A 19580-nucleotide genomic window follows, 5' to 3' on the forward strand; every position below is an offset into this window, starting at 1 on the left:
CAAGTCTTTTTGCTAAAAAAAAGGCAATGTTAAATACTTTTATTTTTATTTTTACAAATCAATAGAAATTTTGAAGCCAAAATCTAACATTTATTCTCAATGTCAAAACACAGAAAAGGCTGCATCACTTCGTTACACACACATATTGGAATACAGTTCACATTAGATCATTTTATATCCAACTTAAACAATGCCATCTGTACATTCCTGTCAGACATCTGCAGCCTATCTGTACAAAATGACTTTGTTGCATTTTTGTCCAACAAATGAAAGTTTGAGCTGATCAGAGCAACATCTCATGGAAGTTTAGGCAAAACTCAGCATGTATGAAACAGACGGGCTCATAGGTTGTTGTTATTACTGCTTACAGACATGATTAATTCAGGCTGTGACCAAAAGGAGAACAACCTCATTGAGAAAGCTGAGTTGGGACCATCTTAACTTGGAAAAAGCCAAAGATATGGAAGACTAAAGTTCAAGTGAATGGCAGTTTTCAGTTAGACCTTTGTGTCTAAGACACACACACACACACACATTTAGTATCGAATCAAAGGAAAACAGTGTTCACACTGGAAAAGGTTTTAAATCATATTCCCGATGCCATACTCATATTTACGCACACATTTAGTTTAGGATGAAGTATGATTGACAGGTTTGATGCAGGTGAAACATTTCTGTATTTCCTAAAAGGGTAAGAGGTAAAATCATGTGGCATTTCTGACAAACGTCTTTCATTGTTAAAGATAATGGAAAAATATGATGCAGCTTCTAAAAGCTTCGACTCATTTTGTCTCCCTGGAACATTTCTGTCACATGACCAAAATAAAAATAACTCAAATGTTTACGCACACACATTGAGCGGGAAATATAAGAACCACACTGGGGTCAAATTACATCTGCTCTGCCAATAAAGACCCTAAAAACACGGTGACAGTTCCTTTATTTATTGTAGCCCACTATTTAAGGTACAGCAGGCGTGACTCAACATGGAAGTAAACAACAAAGAACAACCTAAGTAGGATTTGAGGCAGAGAAGGAAACCTGCTCGCAGGTTTGTTTGCTTGAAAACACATTTTTCTCCCAATGTGTGCGAACAGTGCGATGGTGGAGTCACTTAGAAACCATATTTGGCCTGCGTCTGCCGGCGGGTCAGTTTGTTCTCAGCCCAGCTGTTCTTCAGCTCCAGCTCCCGTTCTTTCGCCTGAAACAGATGGAAAAACAAGAACCCCCACTTTTTAGAGCATTCCCCCCCAAAAAAAGGTCTTTGTGTGTGTATCAGAGCTAGAAACGAACATGATCTAAAGCATGCACCACTACAACCCACCAGCATTAAAATCACAAAAAAAAGAACTTTTTACCAAGCTCAACAATGCTTGTGCTACACCAGTGGTTCCCAATCTTTTTTTTATCCTGTGTACCTTCCTTGCATTTTTGTTAAATCATGTGTACCCCCCTCTTCATATCATAAGTACCCTCTCCATAATTTCATATGCTTTTTCATTTGTGGAACAGCGGGCTCTCCTAAACCCCTAACTGTGTCTCACACATTAATTCATTAGGCTTAATCTACAAATTCAAAACTTTTGTGATTACTTCAACAGTAAGTGAAATATGGTTTCCTTTGTAAAATGATAATTATTGTCTTCAATTTTTAAGTGTGATAAAATGGCCTCTACAGCATACAATAATCCGGTTTCAATAAATTTCAAGAAAATATTGTATTTTATTGAGCAATAGTATTGTTAGTTTGTGGTGAATATGTCCAAAAAATAACCTAAAAAATGTCCTGATTAATTAAATCTTTCCAAGTACCCCCTGCAATGTGCTCCTGTACCCCCAGGGGTACACATACCCCTGTTTGGAAACTAATGTACTACACTAATGTGAGCCTGTGCTGTTTCTCTGTCCTCACCTGATGAATTAGATATGTAATCTGATGCTTGCGTCGCTGCTGTCCAGTAGGCATCCCTCCTCTTTTCTGTACAACACACAAAAGTAAAAAAAACAGTTTAACAAATACAGGTTTCGTTGTATACAGTACAATTACAATAAAGATGTTCTATTCTAAAAAAAAAACAGCACAAATTGGAAAAAAAAATTGATTAGTAGCCAGATTTGTTTCAAGCTCAGAGTTGTTTTCTTACACTAGAATGTTCCTATTTGAAACATATTTAAGACTCCACCAACATTAATGACTGAGGGTCAGTTTCTGTGTGTTTGAAGTCTCACAGAGCAAAATCAGTGCTGCTGAGCTCACCTTGCTGTGGGACTGCCTGGTCTGCTTTTCCTCGCTGATGCTCTTGGTCAACCACTGCTGATTGCCGCTCAGCTGGTCGTCCCCACTGATCTCCAGAAACTTCACCTCCTCTTTGCCTCTGTTCCTCTTCCCCTGCAGCCGCATGAACTGCAAATTGACAAAACAACACTGAGTCACACACGTCATCAGAAGAGACATCGAGGGGAAGATTCTTCTCTCTACTTACAGCTTCATCGTCAAACACAGAGGACTGACCGGGCTCTTCAGCCTCTGGCTGTCCAGGGCTTGTTTCCTGGAGGTATGGCTCGCTGTAGTATCCCTGTACGAGAGCAGAGAGAGGAGGTTTGGAACCACAGGGTAAATCTGACATAAATAATGTAACTGTAGGTCTAAACACAACGATGATAAATACCTGAGGATTATCCTCTGGGCCGGGGATGTGCTGCTGATATTGACCCCCCCATGCACCGACTCCCTCTTGGTTCCCCCCAAAGTCGAGCGGTGCATCGGACTGTCCGGGCTCCTCTGGGGCAGGAAACGGAAGAGGATCTGTGGAGGGTGAAGTTTCGGGATCAAAGTTGGGGATGAGCTCTGAGGAAGACCGGGAGCTCTCGCAGAGTGAGAAGTAGTTCTGGGGGCTGATGTCGGCCTCGTCCTGGTCGTCGGTGGTTATTTGTCGAGCAACCTGCAGCGCTGCGGACTTCGCTGCAGCTTTGATGGCCGAAGGTGACGCGCTTGAACCAATGAGGCCCTTAACCGCAGCTACGGGTTTGGGTACCTTCGGTTCTTGCCTTTTGGTGAGTGTGTGTGGGATGAGCGGTCTGTCCTTTGCCTTCACTGTCAGGTTTTTGGGTTGTGGGAGGAGGGACGCCAGACCTGAGCCTACACTCTGATCGGAAGAGAAGAAAAGATTTCAACTTTAAAAATGTTTGAATCAACAAATATCTGTTTTTTTTCAGCATCTTATAAAATTTCAAAACACAAGTAGAGGAAAGACAAAGAAAACTTAAGAGATACAGACCACAGGTTAGCATTCTATCATAAGCAGCCAGTGACACTGTGATGGACTAAAAATAAAATACAAACTGTAGCATTCTGATCTTCTATGAATGGGAATGTTTTCTCACCTGCCGCTGTTTCTTGGGTGATGGCTCATCGTCATCAGAGTCTGACTGCACAGAAAAGACACAATAATGATGATTAATGATAACGTATTTTAGCAGAACTCAATGTATAGAAGTCAACCACTGCATTCTGACAGGTGACTTGAAATGCACTTGTTCTTATCGTATTATCTGTTAGAAGCTGGGATATATTGGAAAACATGTGATGCACAGCATTGCTTTTACCAAAGGAGGAATACTGGAAATGTGATTTTAGTTCATTTCTTAACAATGTGAGGGTAGTGGTTCCCATCACATGACATTACCACAATGGTTTCCAACCTTTTTTGGATCGTGGCCCCTTTTTGACATCAGTTTTCTGACGACCCCAAAGAGATTTTTTTTCTTCTTCTAAAATTAGTTTTTGATCACTTTTGTTACAGTGTTACAAATACAGAATTAGTGACAAATTGTGCCATCTCAAATATTTTTATACTACATTTTGTTTGAACTGAATTTGTGTGATTGAAAAAGTATGGAATACAGTTGTTTAGGATCGTGTGTTTTAATCTAAAAAAGAATTTATTAATAATAAATAATAATAATAATTTCATAACAAACATTTTTAATCAGTAATATATATATATATATATATCAATTACTAGACATTTCAGGCGACCCCAAGGTTGAAAAACACTGCATTACAAGGTTACATAGAAAATAAACAAACGTTTAAAACGTTGGATTAGAGCAATGCAATAGATGAGCTTCAGATGCTTTGCAAAGCCAAAACTTTAAAATAGCCAGAATGTTAAGAATAATAAACAGTATGTTTAATGTGTCAATCCCTCCGTCCTAATACATTTCCTTTGATACTTTTCAAAATAAAAATGTGTTCTTAAGTGCACGGCTGTTTAATTAAAGATGTAATACTACTACTGCTCCTGTAAGTATCTATGAACAGGATCAGGGGTGAAGTGAGTCTGCACAGAATGTTATGTTCAGTACTTACATCCCGTCTGTGAATCTGTGGCACTGTGATCTTCACTGGTTCAGTTCGTTTCCTTGGTTTAGGCAGACTGGAGAACAAGCCTTTCATTGATGGTTGGAGGACTGGTTCCTCACGTGTGCTGTGGACCGCTGATGGTTTAGCTCCTGGTTTTTTGGGAGCAGGAAGCTGGGAGAAGAGCCTCCCTGTACTGGGTCTGCTCTCAGAGATGGAGAGAACATCTCCACCAGAGTCACTCTCATCACTGCTGCCATAAGCGACCAGAGACATGTTTGCTGCTGTAGTTGTGCTCACAGAGGTCTATCCGAGTGAATCAATGGACATCGATATGTGATCAATGGAGGTGAAGATGGAAAACACAGCAAGTTAAAGGAGAACTTCACAGTGAATACTGATGATCTCTACGCTAACTGCGGCTACAGGCCGACGATATCAGAAAACCAGCTGTTTCTTCTTCAAATTATCTAAAATCTTCTTCAGACAGCGGCTGCGCATCATTTGGATAACGGAGGACGTAGCTGCTCATTTAATTAACGGGTAAATACGAGTCTTTTACTATTTTAATCCCTGCGATACACCAAAACAGTGGCCTCCATTGCTGCTGGCAAAACAGACTACTGCGCAGCTTTTTGCGCATCTACTTCTTCTTCTATTGAATGAAAGCCCGCATGAGTGAAATACACTAGCGCCCCTAATGGAATAAATTGGTCTTTCATCCTTAATTAAATAGTTAAAACGAAAACATTAAACATGAAAATATTAATTAAAATTGTTTCACTCGAGTTTGTCAAAAATCATGTTATATTTTATTATGATTATCATAAAGGTTATTATTATTACTATCCTCAAAAATGAAAAAAACAATCATTGAAACACTTAGACAATATATTTTCTTATCTGCAATGTGACTCCATCATCATGCTTTCTTTTTCTGGAAAAAGAATCCAACTATATTTCTGTGTTTCTACATTATTGTATCTAACTAGTGTAGTGCCCGTAGGAAGTATGTCTTGCTATAGAAAAGTGGGAGGTTAAGTAACTTTTTCATGGTTGGTTTACATGGGAGCTTTAGTTCCTCTTCAATTCAGAATACAAGTCAAATCCTCTTTAAACTGGCTTTGTAAACACTCAATTCCTAATGCAAATTGAATTCTGAATTACACACACACACACACGCACACAATTCTTTACTCACTTTAGCTACAAACGTTGCTCACTGAGGACACCTGCTGGTCAAAGCCCTTTAAAAGCCCATGGTGCAGTCAGATTCTTACGCGGCTCTCCATCTTATCCCGAGTTACCATGACTACGAGTCAACATTGAGCTGTTCTACAAAGCTGCATTTATTTAAGACAATTTTATGAAATAATTCAAAAACGGTATCATTGCAGTCCAAACAAATACAAATTTGCACACCCTTGCCATGTTGAAAGTCTCAGCTCTGTCTGGCCCTGAACCGCAGAGATATTTGAGCCACCCACAGAGATTCCTTGCTTTTATAGATAGATGGATAGATGGGTTGTTTCCCATATCCAAATCTTTAACCTTATATCATATTTTATGGAAGAAAATGTGAGAAAAACAACCAAATACAACAAGCAGAGGTAAAAAAAAAAAAAAAAAAAAAAAAAAAAAAGAATATATATTGTTGTTTTTAATGAGACTAAGTGAATTTCACTGTTCAGTTTTGGCCTGCAGGGGCGCTAAATGTCCGGTTTTGGGTGGGGGGCGCGTCTGCGGAGAGAAGCGGGTTTTAATTTCAAACCCTCGCAGTCGGAGGGAAGAGCCAGTGGAACCTGGAGGAAACGTCTAATACCAACTGTTTCTCTGCCGTATTGCCTGTAACAGTGGACCTGCTTACTACACCCACGCCGCGACTTCGCGCCAGTTTTCTGCGTCAAACCCAGTGTGGAGGACAAACCGGGGCTTCTCTTGTTTTGTTGCTACAGGTGCGGATCACCAACGAAGACTGAGCCGCGTTAAGACGTTTCCTTCGTCCACCACCGTATCTCATACACACTCAGCAAGCCATTTCTGTCAGAAACATGCCGCGGTCCAACAGGCAGAAAGAATACAAACCGGGAGACCTAGTGTTTGCTAAAATGAAGGGATATCCTCACTGGCCTGCAAGGGTAAGCACTGTTATTTAATTACCCACCGTTTATTTGCTTTCCCGTTTGGTGTATCTAGCTGCTCGCTCTCGTGTTTCGGATCAACTAGTTCCCTGGCTAACCGATGACCGATTTCCGCATGCCAGGCTAATGAACTAGCATCCCATGTTTAGTTGTTTATTTTTATTCCATACACTTTTTAGTTTGTATGTTGGCCCTTTTAACTACATACAGTAATATAATACGAAAGTACTTACGGAACTTCCCTATTAAAACATTTTCAATTCAACGCTGTTAAAAAAAATTAATAAATAAAAAATATTGACATTTAACAAACAAATGAGGTAACAGGAACTGCTGTACAGTTTTTTTTTTATTTTTTTATTATTTTTTTTAATATGTAATATTGTTATTACTTAGTCAGTTTTGGTGATTCCCTGAAACGGAAGGATAGGAGCTTCCAATACTTTTTCCAGATTGACTGATCTAACACTATAGTTGTTTAACCCTGTTGAAAAGATTTTATCAGACAATTAGTTGGGACCTAAAAAGCCTGATTTGAACAGGTTGGTTCAGGAAATACAAACACAATTTAAACAGTTCAAATTACTTGGATAAGTGTTTATAAAAATATTTTAATTTTAAGTTTGTTGTGATTATGAGTTATTATATTAGTATTGTTGTGTTTGGTTCCCCAGGAGTAAAAAAAAAATCAGTTTTTGATATTAACCTGGGAAAAAAAAGGAAGCCACTGTTGAAAGAAATTAAGGTGTCGGGGAGAATTTAGGTATTCCAATTAAACTATGAGCAGAAACCAGTGTAGTACCTAAGAAAAATAATGTAAGGACGTAATAATAATAATAGTAAAAACATTGAAGTTGAAAACAAAAATGCTCAAGTTTATGATGGAAATTCAATCAAGTTTAATAATTATAATACAGTGCTGCTCTAAATTAAGGCAATCCAAGATTGCAGTGGACTTTATAATATTTCTGTCATCATGTAATGTCAGATTATGTGTTTTGACTGGTTTTGATAAGCTATTTTCTTTATGTGACAACAGATGTGAAAGACCACAGTCAGGTTAACCATGTGCTGGCTAGTGTGTGTATATATATATATGTGTAGCTTTCCACATTTCTGTAAGGTCAGCTTTGTGTACTGATGTAAGTTACGTTAACTGGTGTAACTAATGAATAATGTTTCATGTCTGCACTTTGAGTTTCTGCAAAACCATGTATTGTGAGTATAGTTTTTCAGGGCAAATTCAATCTTATTGGTTTGTATATCATTATATCTCTTGGCTTGGATTGTCATCATAATTGAATATAAAAGGAATTCCATTGTCTGGCCTTATATTAACAAATATATATTACTGAGCAGTAAACGTTGCAAAAAAATGTTTACAAAAAACAAATTGGTTAAGGAAATGTAACTCACTATGAATATAACTTTAAAATAGTATGTTTATTAAAGAAAAAAAAAAAAAGAGTTAACGTGGCATCATCAGTGAAACACATCCTACTGCTTTTTGCTTCACAAGCTAACGTCAAGGCAGCCGGAAGTCGATCACCAGTTTTGTACAGTAACCAACAGACTCAAAACGTTGTCACTTGTTTACCTGCGCGGCCTAGCCGTTGTTAGCCTCCACGAGTTAGCCTAGCAGCCGTATTCTAAAGTGCCTCAGCTCCTACTCAGCCGCCATCGCACACAGCGACCACAGTGCGTATACTTGCATATTTATTGAATGTGAACTAAACAGGGGTTCGCTGAAAAGGAGCGTTGTTGCGGCTGCTTTGTGGCTCCTGCACCAGGTTCCTCTGGTGTTCCGCTCACGGGCTAACTTTGAGCTCCGTGACCGTTAAGACGACGACAGCCAATCAACTGTCGCGTCACTTGCAACGGTCAATTCTGACCAGCAACACAAACCTTAGTCCCACAGCAGTTCATCACAGCAACATATTCTCTCATATAACTGCTTTTACTTTGTCACAGTTTAAAAACTGTATCTTTAAATGGAATACGCAGATGTTACTCTCAATATTAAACTCACAGTTTAATATTGGCCGTGGCTATTGATACGGAAACGTATGAGTACGTTTAGGCCAGTTTAGGTGATACGATAGATGCACCACGTGACTTAAAGTTCTGTCAGTTTTATTTTAACTCATATTTATTTTTAGCTAAGCCTTTTATTTTAGCCCTAACCCAGGTGATGCCCTAAAATGTTTATTTTTCTGTATGTGTATTTTTAAAAGTGGAATTTGCCGTGTTAAATATGTTAAAATGAAAAAATATATATGACAAAAGTGGGATTCAAACCCACTGCAGCGGGTTGTTGTCAGGATGGCCAAGGTGAGAACATAGGCACATTACGCTTATGTAGAAAAGGTCTGGAAAACGTACCCATAGTCTTGGGGTATACGTTTCCGTATCAATAGACACTTCCTTTATTATATGTGTATGTCCTCTAATAATGACAGTTAAACAGCTGCTTACGGAGCCATGTGCTCTGACTCTTTGTAAACAGACTAGACTTCAGCCCTTCAAATATTGACAATACAAAACATACGAATTCTTCCCACAAGGCTTGTTTTTTTTTTTTTACTCTTTATAACAGCTTGCCATTGTTCCTTTGACATCATATGGCATTGAATCAATTGAAAATTATTTAAAGAAATCAATATGCTCAAAGGTTTGAGTATCTGCTAGAATATGTCATATGAATGATTTACAAAAGCAATTATACTAATGTATTGATGATATCAACATAGACAGTGATTAAAATAATAATGGAATTGAAAGAAAATGCAAACAGAGGATATATACATCTTAAAAAAAATAAAATAGAAAGTCAATATTCTTCATGGTACAATATTTATCACAAAGGAATCTGCACCTATAATCAGGTACTAGCAGTCCAAGGGATGACCTTGATAGGCTGAAAATTATGATTAAATATATTTAAAATGAATACATATGAGCAAATATGCAAGGTTTTTAGTATTACAAAAAAAAACCTAAAAGCAATGTAAATATGAAGTGAAGGAGTTAGTTGTTGGTTTAGTTCAAGTTGTAAAGTAACTTTTTAAGGGCTTCACTGGGAGGAGAAAAAAATCTTATGTAAAAAACCCATCCCATTCATCCAATTTCTGATCCTCTTGCTCCTTTTTTCAGAGTCTGCTAGTGCCTACTGTATCTCCGGCTCTCATTGGGCGTTAGGCGGTGGTTCACCCAGGACAGGGCAACAGTCCATCTCAGGGCAACACACAATCACGCCTACGGGCAATTTTAGAGACTTCAATCAACCTCTAACAGACATGTTTTTGGGTTGTGGGAGGAAGCCGGAGTACCCGGAGAAAACCTACGCAAAAACGGGGAGAACACGCAAACTAGGGCTGGGCGATTTTGCCTAAAAATAAAAAATTCCCCAATTATTTTTTTTTAAGGAAAATTGGAGTTTCCTTTTTTTGTTTTTCACTGCACTTAGAAATGACTGCAGACAAAGTTAATGAGCCTCTGTCATTCAATAAATTCAAGCTTTACCCAGGTTTAAGCAAAAGAGCTTACATTTTCTGATTAAGAAATCAGATTACATAATTTATAACATTACAATTAAAAAAAAAATTAAACTCTTCCCTTTTCATCTCAGCATAGTGTGAATAAAACATTAAACATACCTGTGGCACACATATAGCCTACTTAAAGGGTAAACACATGTAAACAAAGAGGGGGCTGGATCACATCGCGCTACGGTAACCCACAAGGAAGGAACGCGATAAAAGACCGAAAAAACTGGTGGGAAAGAAAAAATATTTTTATCTACAAATTCGATAAATCATGTTTTGTTTTTTTGCCCAGCCCTAATGCAAACTCCACACAAAAAGAGCTTGAAACCAGAACCTTCTTGCTGTGACTGTGAGGCGGACGTGTTAACCACTACACCACCGTGTGGCCATAAACAAACCCCACCTGTGAAGTCTACACTGATTTACCAATAAATTAAAATACAACAACCTGCAATCCCTGAAATCCTGATGGTGGAAAGGAAATAGACGGTTTCCCTTTGAACAAAAACACCAATAGGTGATAGAGTTATGTTATGTGTGACTTTTCCTTCATTTCTTATCAGCCTGGCCTCAGGCTCTGCCCCACCTATTCTGATATTCAGACTCAGTGGTCATATCTTGTGATACCAAAGGTCCTGTGTGGTAGACTTAGGCCATGGTCAGATATAATATACTGAATTATTTGCACTACTGAGATATTAAATATACTGAGCACTGGGATTTACAGTTGAAGGTAGTTTAACAGCCTTATTAAATTGGTTGACATTACTTTGACTGTGATGACGAACCTTTTTATTCTCATTCTCACTACATATTAAAACAAATATAAGCTCTGTCTGTTAGTTTAATAAATGTTGTGATGTCCATCAGAAATGACTGTAGATGAAGGGACAGATGACACATTTGATGCATCAGCAGCTCGTCTTTATCTGTGAAGCCATGAGTCAGGGAGTGGGGAGGTTTTCCCTCTTTTTTTTAAACGGTATTTTTCCATCAATAGGAGAAAGAAAATTACTAAAATAATACAGAACATCTCATAAAAATAAACAAAAGGTGTAATGACAATTTACAAAGCCAGAATGAGGGATTTAACAACAGAAAATGTGATTGTGGGGTTAAAATTGTAAAAAAAGATGGTAATATGTTGAATAAATGAATCCTGTTTAAAAAAAAAAATATATATATATATATATATATATATATATATAGAGAGAGAGATAATCTTGTTGTTTTCAGCTCTGTTAAATGCTGGTGACCATGTTTTGAGTTTAAACTTCTGTTCTATTTGCTTTGTGTTGTTTAAGGAGAAATTATTGTTTGATTTTCTCTCGCGAGTCTCTGTGAAATAAGAAATAGATCAATTAGTAATTAAACATGAAAAATGTACATGATTGTGTCCCAACCCATATGTTTATTTTGTGAATCTTGTTACCTTGACCAGTGCATGCTTTGTTCTGTTTAACAGATTGACGAGTTGCCTGAAGGAGCTGTGAAGTCGGCCTCCAACAAGTACCAAGTGTTCTTCTTTGGAACACATGAGACGTGAGTATTTTTAACGGTAATGCTCTGGCTGTCTTTTCTTGTGAGAAGTGGAAAATGATAACATTTTACTACAATGTTTCTCTGTCACAGGGCCTTCCTGGGGGCGAAGGATTTGTCCCCGTATGATGAATGTAAGGAAAAGTTTGGAAAAGCCAACAAAAGGAAAGGATTTGCTGAGGGACTTTGGGAGATTGAGAACAACCCGACTGTCACACATGAAAACTACGAGGTATGAAGATAATAATACATGTATATCATAACTGAGATGAGTTACGTTGTGTTATAGTGTTACATAATGAGAATATATTCAGAATTTGGATTGAGTGTGTTCTTAACTTTGTTGCAAACCCAAATGTGTTTTGAAGCTTCAACAATACTCAACACATATTTACATTTGATGCTATTATACATTAGCTTTTAGAGCAAGCCAGTAATACTAGATTAATACTTTAGTTTTCTATTTAGAAGCAAATCCAGTATTGTATCAATGCTTCATGTGACGACTTTAATTTATTTTATAAATTGTATAAATTTGGATGGTTTATGTATTCTGAGGTGATGCTTTAATGTGTACCGTCACAATAACAGGAAAGTTGCTTAGTTTTGTCAAAATGTCTTTGTTTTGAAAGAACAATAGTGTAAGCACAGTCATGCATGTGGGATTTAAATGCTGTCGATGTTTGATTCACTGCAGCATTTTCACCCTTTTTAGGAATGACGTGGCTTTACAAGCACAGGAAAGCGTTTACACTTGTATTGATTCTACAGTGATGCCAACATTTAGTGTCTTTGCTCTTCAGTCAAAGCAGGACGAGGCGTCAGAAGGAGCTGGAGACACTGCTGGCTCAGAGAAAGCTGAGGCCGAGGGCAGCAGCGACGAGGACGAAGGAGCTCTGGTCATCGATGAGAAGAACGAGAGAGGAGCGAACAAACGGAAAGCAGAGGAGTCCTCCGAGGTGAGCGTCATCCCCTCAACCTTTAGCCGAGAGCCTCTCAGTGGTTGAGCTAACACCGTCATTGACTCTCAGGCTCCTCCCAAACGGCCTAAGGACGGAGACATAGAAGTTGATGGTAACAAGTCCAACGCAGGAGCCAAGCTGAATGATGTGGCTGCACCGAAGACCACTCCTCCTTCCTCAGAGAGTGAACTTAAACCTGAGGCCAAGGAAAACGCTCCCGTGGGGGGGAAGCTAACTGCAGACAAGGTGACACAGCTCCCCTAAACTCAAGCTGCATTTCCATTACCCTTGGAAATTTGCAAAATCTAATTAGCGCAATAAAAACTGACAACGGAAGCAGCAGAATTTTAAAATAAAAACACTAAAAATATCGCAAAAATGTTTTTGGGCTTTCATGAGGAGGTTTTTCAGACATTTTGTTCAATAAAGCCATCCCCACAGACTAACTTCCTCTTTCTGTCCCTGCAGCCGGCGACAGACAGCACTTAATGTCAGCCCTGAGGAAAACCATCAGCCTGCTTCTCACTGGACGTGAAACAAAGGGGGGAAGGGGGGGGGTCAAGCTTGTGTCAGGAAACGAGCAAATCTTCATTTTACCATTTCTTTGGGATATCGTATATCCCAGAAACAAATAGTTTGCTAAATCTGATTTTAAAAAGAAGAGCATTTCTAAATGGGAGTTTGGTGTATATATTTTTATTTCTAAGTGCAATTACATAATTACAAAGACTGATTGCTAGTTGTCAGAATACTTTCAGTACAGAGTGAAATTAGGATTGAATATACCTTAAGTAACAAGCAAACATAATGTAAAAATGATCCATTTGTTTTGTGGGACAAAATCTTTCTTTGGTTTTAAAATGTTGATGTGACAATTTAAAAAAAAAAAAAAAAAAAAAAAAAAGGACACATTTACATCCATGTTCTCAACTTCTTTTCCTGGAATAACACTTTTACTACACAAAGCTCCTCAGCAACTTATAAATCATCCATTGTTTGATTATGAAAAGTTGCACTTCAAGTTTTGATTTCTTTGCTTCATTTTTTCATCTTTTTTTTGTTTGTTTGTTTTCGTGCTGTTGCATTTGCAATAGGACGAAGCTTCGGTGTGCGTGTGTGCTCGCTTTAATGGAGGTGACCAAAGCGTGTGATTCATTTTCAGGATCCCACATGTCATTTGTGTATCATGTGGAACCCACATACTCATGTTTGATAGTTACCCTTTGAAACCTTTTCCTGCTGATGACGAGAGCAGAAAGACTTTCCCGATCGCCGCGTTTGAAATCCATGCCAGCTGACGGCTATCAGGCCGCCACTCAATTTGATATTATTATTTAATATTTTTCAGGAACTGTTTAGTGTTTCCATTACATCTTTGCAAAAATAGAGCGTGTTCAGGAATGAAAAGCAGAGTAAATGAGTACTTTGTAAAGTTCAGTTTTCAATATTGAGTTTGAACTGGAGTCTGCTTCACTTCAGTTGTCACTTTAATTGTAATGTAAAACAAAGTGGGATGTTTTGATCCAGATTTAATTGAAGAGAAAATGTGTTGGTTATGGTGCAAATCTAATTCTCGGGGTTTGAATCCCTCCTCTCACTGTGTTACCTGGATGTCATCGCTTTAGTGTTTGCTCAACTCATTGCCTGCTTTAGTCTTTAGTTTAGAAAAGAAAGCTATTATTAGGAGGTCATAATGAACTCTCATTAAAACCACCAGCTTCTTCAACTTCATGCTGCTGATTTTAAATATGGGGGGAAGTGACTGTTCAAACGTGAAGGCAACTCTGAGGGTTATATTTAGTATTAAAGTGTAGTTTGTTTTGTTCGTAATTCATTAGTTGTTTGTAGTCGCCAGCTCATTTAATAAACTTGTTGATTATTAAAAAAAAAGTGGAATCTGAAAATTGTGTGTTTCGGTATCAGAAATTTATTTTCCTTCATTTTGTGTGTTATTGGAGTCATAGTATTTTCTTTCTCATTTTTGTGTGTTTGTATTGTTTGTGTTTTTATCATTTAGTGTAACCTTTTTGTGTGTGTTATTTTTTTTCTGTTTATGTTGTCATTTTGTGTATGTTTTTGGTATCCTTCACCTTTTTTCCCTCCTCCTTTTGTGGGTTTTTGTGTGTTTTGTTTGTGTGGTTTAGTGCCATTTAGTATAATTTCTCTCTTTTCATGTATTTTTGTAGTAATCTAAGATGACAAAATTACTGATCTTATTTCAATTTTTCTGTCATTTTGTGTGATTACTTTGGGGGAGGGGGTCGCACAAAATTAGCCCAAGACTGGCCAGTTGCCCATGTGAATTGAAGACATTCATTCATTTGATGGCATTGGACATTTTAGTGTATTTTTTTTTAATTGAAAAAGTACGGATTCAAATAAAAAAAAGGCCAATTTCACATTAATACAGATTATAGACAAAGCTGAAAGACAAAACAAAAAATTATATATGAACTAATGGGAAAAACAATGTGCTAACAATCAAGCAACAGATTGGGAAATTGAAAAATATCTAGTTTTTTTCATAAATGAAACAAATCTAGAGGCTTTTTTTCCATGAAGAGAGAATTTATGGAGGTAAATTTACGTCTTTATTATTGAACATTTTTAAATTTTTCTTTAAAAATTTAGTTTTTTGATTGAATAATAAAGACACAAATGTACTACACATAATGTGGCCCAAATACAAAAAAGATGACTTCAACAAAAAATGTTCAAATGCAATTGTTTGGATCTCAAATATTTTTTTTTGCATTTGAACACTTTTTGCTTTGATTGGAAGTATCAATTTTTGATTGAAGTAAACTTTTTGATTGAAATTTTTTTTTTTTTTTTTAAAGAAGTTTTTTTTGATTGAATAATGGAGACACAAATCTACCTCCTAACGAATTGGCTTAAAGTTTAAGGTCGTTCCAAAATCAGTTATCTTATCCTTAACAAACGAGTCAAATTTACATCGGATACAGTAAACCCTTTAATCCCTTTAGATTGAAACCAACCAGTCCTAACTAAACAAAACACACAGTAACCAACACCCAAACTAAATCTCTGTCTCAATAATACTTTTGTAAGGTAAACATCATTCATCATTTTAAACATTTTAGTATAGTTCTTCTCTTCCTCTTAACGACCTGTTGTATAATCCAGTCCAGCAGGGGGAGCTAAACGCACTTCAAATCTGTTGCACAGAAGAAGAAGAAGAAGAAGACCTCCGCACCGCTAGGTGTCGCTGTCCACAGTCTCACGTGTGACATTGACAACAGAGGGTAAAAGCGGTTTTGTAGCTTCTCTGAAATAACGCATAGGTGCGGACTACTATTTGCTTTATTACAGCACAATGAGACTGACTGCAGTGCTGGCGATGGCAGCCCGGGCCGTGGTGCCCAAAGACTACCGCTACGGGACAAACAGGCCGTGGACTGAGGCCGCTAAGAGGCGGAATCCTCCGGGGAAGAAACGGAGGAAGGTGTTCGTGGAGCCGCTGGAAGCAAAGGACTGGTCCGTGCTTAAAGGAGACATGGTGAGAGAGGCTAACAACAACAACGGAGTGGTCTGGTTAACAGCATGTACAGTGGGGTTCTCTTGCCTAGGTTCGAATCATAGTTCAAATACGGTTCTTTTATTTTGAAGGAGACTAGTTTTTAAAAGAAAGCCGTACCCGTGTCATGGTATAAGTTCTCATGGGTCAGATCGTTTATGAGCATGCGCACTACCGGGAAATTAATTTATGCTACTACTATTTGTTTATTGGATTATTATTCTCAGTGCTGATATAAACTCAGTACGTGAAACCATCACACAGTAATAGGGGGTTAGGGTTAGTGTTTTCTGTATGATACCACAATTAAAATAAAAGTTATTTTATTATGCATGCAATTTAGATTTATTTAGTTGTGAATCACTACTATATACATTGAATGAACAAACTTGTGTTAAATTAAAAAAACATTTAATAAACCTCTTTAGGCACTCCTCCGAAAAAGATTTGATCAATTAAATGCTCTTAAGATGCACAGATTTATTTATTTATTTATATATATTTTTTTTAATAATTAAAGAAGATCCAGTGCAAAGGGAATCATGTCTCACTCTACTGTAATCTCTCTGAGTTCTCCAGACAGCGACCCTCCAGGACCAAAGCTGAACATTTTAAAAATCTTATTCCAATACCTTTCATTGTTAGGTTGTGTTTTAATCCTGATTTTGAATGTTGTTCTCTGATTCTCAGGTGGAGATTCTTGCAGGGAAGGATAAAGGGAAACAGGGGAAAGTCATCCAAGTCTTTAGACGCAGAAACTGGGTGATCCTGGAAGGACTGAACACTGTAAGGACAGCTTTTAGTTTGTTTTGAAAACCGTCGGAGAACATTATACTTTTTAATAAAACTAGGGTTCTGAGATTGTTCATTAGCCATAAACCAGGACTCAAACAAAATACAAAATGTAGAAATTGATATTCAGGCTCATAAAAAACTGTTTGTTTTTTTTTTGTTTTTTTTTTTTAAATCTAAGTGACCACCATGCTTACATATATTAGCATTAGGATGTTATAAAATGACATTATTATAAGTTCTGCATTTAGTATCATGAAAATGATTCTCTCTTTAATTCCTCTCAGTCTAAAGTAGTCATAAAATGCAGATAATCGCTAGAGTATGTCAGAGTAAATATAAAGCTACAAACATTTGTAATTAGTGTGATGATTATTTGGGGAAGAACCATTTTTTCCATGTGAATGATCGTTGGATGGCAAAGGTTTGGGAGATGCTGCCTTTAGTGATGCTGTGTGTAAATGAAAAGTTTAAACTGTTCGTTGTTGTTGTTTTTTTAAGTAAACCTTTATTTAACCAGGAAATGTATGTTGCGTTAAGAATCTCTTTTTTCTGGAAGCTGTGAGGTTTAAAAGTTTTGTTCAAGGTCACTCCTGCACCTTTGATCATTTATGTCACTGGATTTAGGGGTTAAAGCTGCATAAAAAACAAAAACTATTACTTTTTCAACCTCACCACCAGATGGAGTCAGATCAGTAGCAATAAACTACTGATGGTGGGTGTGAACTTCTGTTTTTGTTTAATTATTACAGGTTTTAGGGGTTTTGTTTTGTTTTTTAATCACCATGTCTGCACATTTTGCTGTGAGAAGTGCAAACTTTTACGGCACACATGCCAGTTTTTTTTTTTTTTTGCACAAAAAAAAAAGAAGTTGTAAAACTTTGATTCTTTTGCTCAATTGTGAAGCATTACAGGTATATTGGAAAGTCTGATGATTACCGTGGGACCTACATCGCATCTGAGGCTCCTCTTCTGCTCCAGAATATAGCACTCATCGATCCCGCCGACAGGTACAGTCCACTGACTCACATTCCAGTGGGGAGATCTTAACTACACATCTAAAGTCATTAGGTGATATTATTTAATTAACATGTTTTCTTGATGATGCCACAGAAAGCCCACAGAGGTGGAGTGGAAGTTCACAGAGGAAGGTGAACGAGTTCGAGTGTCACTTAGGACGGGTCGAATCATCCCAAAGCCGGTGGTGGAACGACGAGACGGCATTGTGCCTGAGCAGTGGAAAGGTGAGTGTGTGTGCTGTGCGTTTGTTGGAGGATAATTCCTCCCAATGGCAAACATTTATTCCAGTAGTTTCTACCAGTCAGCATTAAACTGGAGTTTTTTTTTTTCCCAGGTTGTGCTGACTCAACAGAAACGGCTGCAATCAGTTTTTAAAAAATGTTTTATTGTATTTTTATCGTCACACTTTTTATTCTCTTAGATTGTCCATGGGCAAACTGCAGGCTGGGAGCCACATGTGACCCTTGGTCTAATTTTGGACGGCCCCTAAAATAAATACTACCTGACTCTAAAAATATTACTCAAAACCACCACAAAATAATACAGTAAATTGAAGAAAAGCAGACAAAATAACAACTAAAAGTATACAAAATGACATCATCAAGAACACACAGAGACCTTAGTTCTATCTTGTATGTTCTGTGATTGGTCATAAGTCTATTCTGTGGCCCTTTCATTGGACAATCACATTTTTGTGCTAAAAGTTGCCCATCTCTGCCATGGATGTTTAATGTGTTTTTGTTTGGAACCATAACTGTTACTCACATTGATTTTAAACCCATATATAGTTATTTTCACTTTTCAAAGTGTTTGATTTGAGTATTTTTCCCTTTTTCTTAGATGGACCAAAAGACACAAGTCCTGAAGACGCTCTGGAAAAGACTTACCAACCCTCGCTTAAAACCCTGCAGGAAGAAGTGATGGAGAAACTGGGTATCCAGGAGGACAGGAGGCACCGGACGTCTTACTGGTACTGACCCAACAAACCACAGACACTCTGGCTCCTGTGTGAGCCTCCAGTTCTCCCAGGGACTCGGAACACGGTTGAAGGTCAAGACACACAAAGACGGTGAGGGGAAGCCAAGAGTAAGAAAATGCTAATGCAACATTTGAAAGAAAAGAAAACGAGCTGTAAAAACTGACACAGAGAGGAAATAATGCCCGTCTGTAAATGTGTCAATACAACAGTGAATAAATATTTCAGTGAAGGAAATGTTTCACATTGTGTTGCTGGAGATAAATTTTGGGACTCACGTTATCTAGAACCAATTGAAAAATATGTACATTAATGGTCATGAAATAAGATAATTTAAAATAGTAAATATGTAATAGGGTACCATTAACATTCAGAAATAACTTAACATCTCACTTTGTATCACCAGTTGGTCAATTAAAATTCCTAAAAAAGAAAGAGAAAATATTTGATTTAAAATTTGCCACAATGAGCTTTTAATAATTTGAATTCATGACTTGTGCCATTCTTTCCTCTGTAATTTATAAATATTATGTTGATACATTGGACGTGTATTTCAGATCATACAGGCGTTGACTCGCCTTACAATCCTAAATCTTGCACCTTTAGTCTGAATGTGGCTAAAAATAGTTGCATTATGTCACAAAAGCACAGATATACAGCCCTCAGAAAACCCAAAGATGGGTGAGTCAGCGTTTCTACTGTGC

General features: G+C 37.5%; 3 protein-coding genes across 5 annotated transcripts; 2 read left to right on the plus strand and 1 right to left on the minus strand.

The window, feature by feature from the left end:
* Nucleotides 1-24: 24 nt before the first annotated feature.
* On the minus strand, nt 25-8310 carry prcc (proline rich mitotic checkpoint control factor). Of its 3 annotated transcripts, none has more exons than XM_028461050.1 (8): nt 8102-8310; nt 4373-4669; nt 3385-3429; nt 2670-3146; nt 2484-2576; nt 2258-2404; nt 1913-1978; nt 25-1201 (listed from the first exon to the last, which is right to left on the minus strand). In XM_028461050.1, exons 2-8 carry the CDS (start codon nt 4637-4639, stop codon nt 1115-1117), a joined length of 1182 nt encoding a protein of 393 aa, XP_028316851.1. In that variant the 5' UTR covers nt 4640-4669; nt 8102-8310; the 3' UTR covers nt 25-1114. The 3 variants fall into 3 exon arrangements, with proteins under 3 accessions (XP_028316851.1, XP_028316849.1, XP_028316850.1); XM_028461048.1 differs by lacking the exon at nt 8102-8310 and adding an exon at nt 6528-6603; XM_028461049.1 differs by lacking the exon at nt 8102-8310 and adding an exon at nt 5565-5648.
* Nucleotides 6082-13454, plus strand: LOC114472020 (hepatoma-derived growth factor-like). The gene is made up of 6 exons (XM_028461052.1): nt 6082-6501; nt 11515-11591; nt 11682-11820; nt 12392-12547; nt 12620-12796; nt 13019-13454. Exons 1-6 carry the CDS (start codon nt 6415-6417, stop codon nt 13037-13039), a joined length of 657 nt encoding a protein of 218 aa, XP_028316853.1. The 5' UTR covers nt 6082-6414; the 3' UTR covers nt 13040-13454.
* Nucleotides 13455-15676: 2222 nt separating this feature from the next.
* Nucleotides 15677-19116, plus strand: mrpl24 (mitochondrial ribosomal protein L24). The gene is made up of 6 exons (XM_028461197.1): nt 15677-15816; nt 15884-16070; nt 16779-16874; nt 17787-17890; nt 17994-18124; nt 18741-19116. Exons 2-6 carry the CDS (start codon nt 15888-15890, stop codon nt 18875-18877), a joined length of 651 nt encoding a protein of 216 aa, XP_028316998.1. The 5' UTR covers nt 15677-15816; nt 15884-15887; the 3' UTR covers nt 18878-19116.
* The last annotated feature ends 464 nt before the right edge of the window (nt 19117-19580 follow it).

Source organism: Gouania willdenowi, chromosome 11 (assembly GCF_900634775.1).
Source record: "Gouania willdenowi chromosome 11, fGouWil2.1, whole genome shotgun sequence".
Taxonomy (NCBI): Eukaryota; Metazoa; Chordata; class Actinopteri; order Blenniiformes; family Gobiesocidae; genus Gouania; species Gouania willdenowi.

Bases quoted from the DNA above. Each gene is read 5' to 3' on its own strand.
- prcc (XM_028461050.1), bottom strand. From the start codon at position 4,639: ATGTCTCTGGTCGCTTATGGCAGCAGTGATGAGAGTGACTCTGGTGGA. The intron at 2,577-2,669 runs GTATTTATCATC...GCTCTCGTACAG, and splicing joins GCCCAGAGGATAATCCTCAG to GGATACTACAGCGAGCCATA. The intron at 1,202-1,912 runs GTGAGGACAGAG...CATCTGTTTCAG, and splicing joins TTACATATCTAATTCATCAG to GCGAAAGAACGGGAGCTGGA.
- LOC114472020 (XM_028461052.1), top strand. From the start codon at position 6,415: ATGCCGCGGTCCAACAGGCAGAAAGAATACAAACCGGGAGACCTAGTG. The intron at 6,502-11,514 runs GTAAGCACTGTT...TCTGTTTAACAG, and splicing joins ATCCTCACTGGCCTGCAAGG to ATTGACGAGTTGCCTGAAGG. The intron at 11,821-12,391 runs GTATGAAGATAA...TTTGCTCTTCAG, and splicing joins TCACACATGAAAACTACGAG to TCAAAGCAGGACGAGGCGTC.
- mrpl24 (XM_028461197.1), top strand. From the start codon at position 15,888: ATGAGACTGACTGCAGTGCTGGCGATGGCAGCCCGGGCCGTGGTGCCC. The intron at 16,071-16,778 runs GTGAGAGAGGCT...TCTGATTCTCAG, and splicing joins CCGTGCTTAAAGGAGACATG to GTGGAGATTCTTGCAGGGAA. The intron at 16,875-17,786 runs GTAAGGACAGCT...TCAATTGTGAAG, and splicing joins TCCTGGAAGGACTGAACACT to CATTACAGGTATATTGGAAA.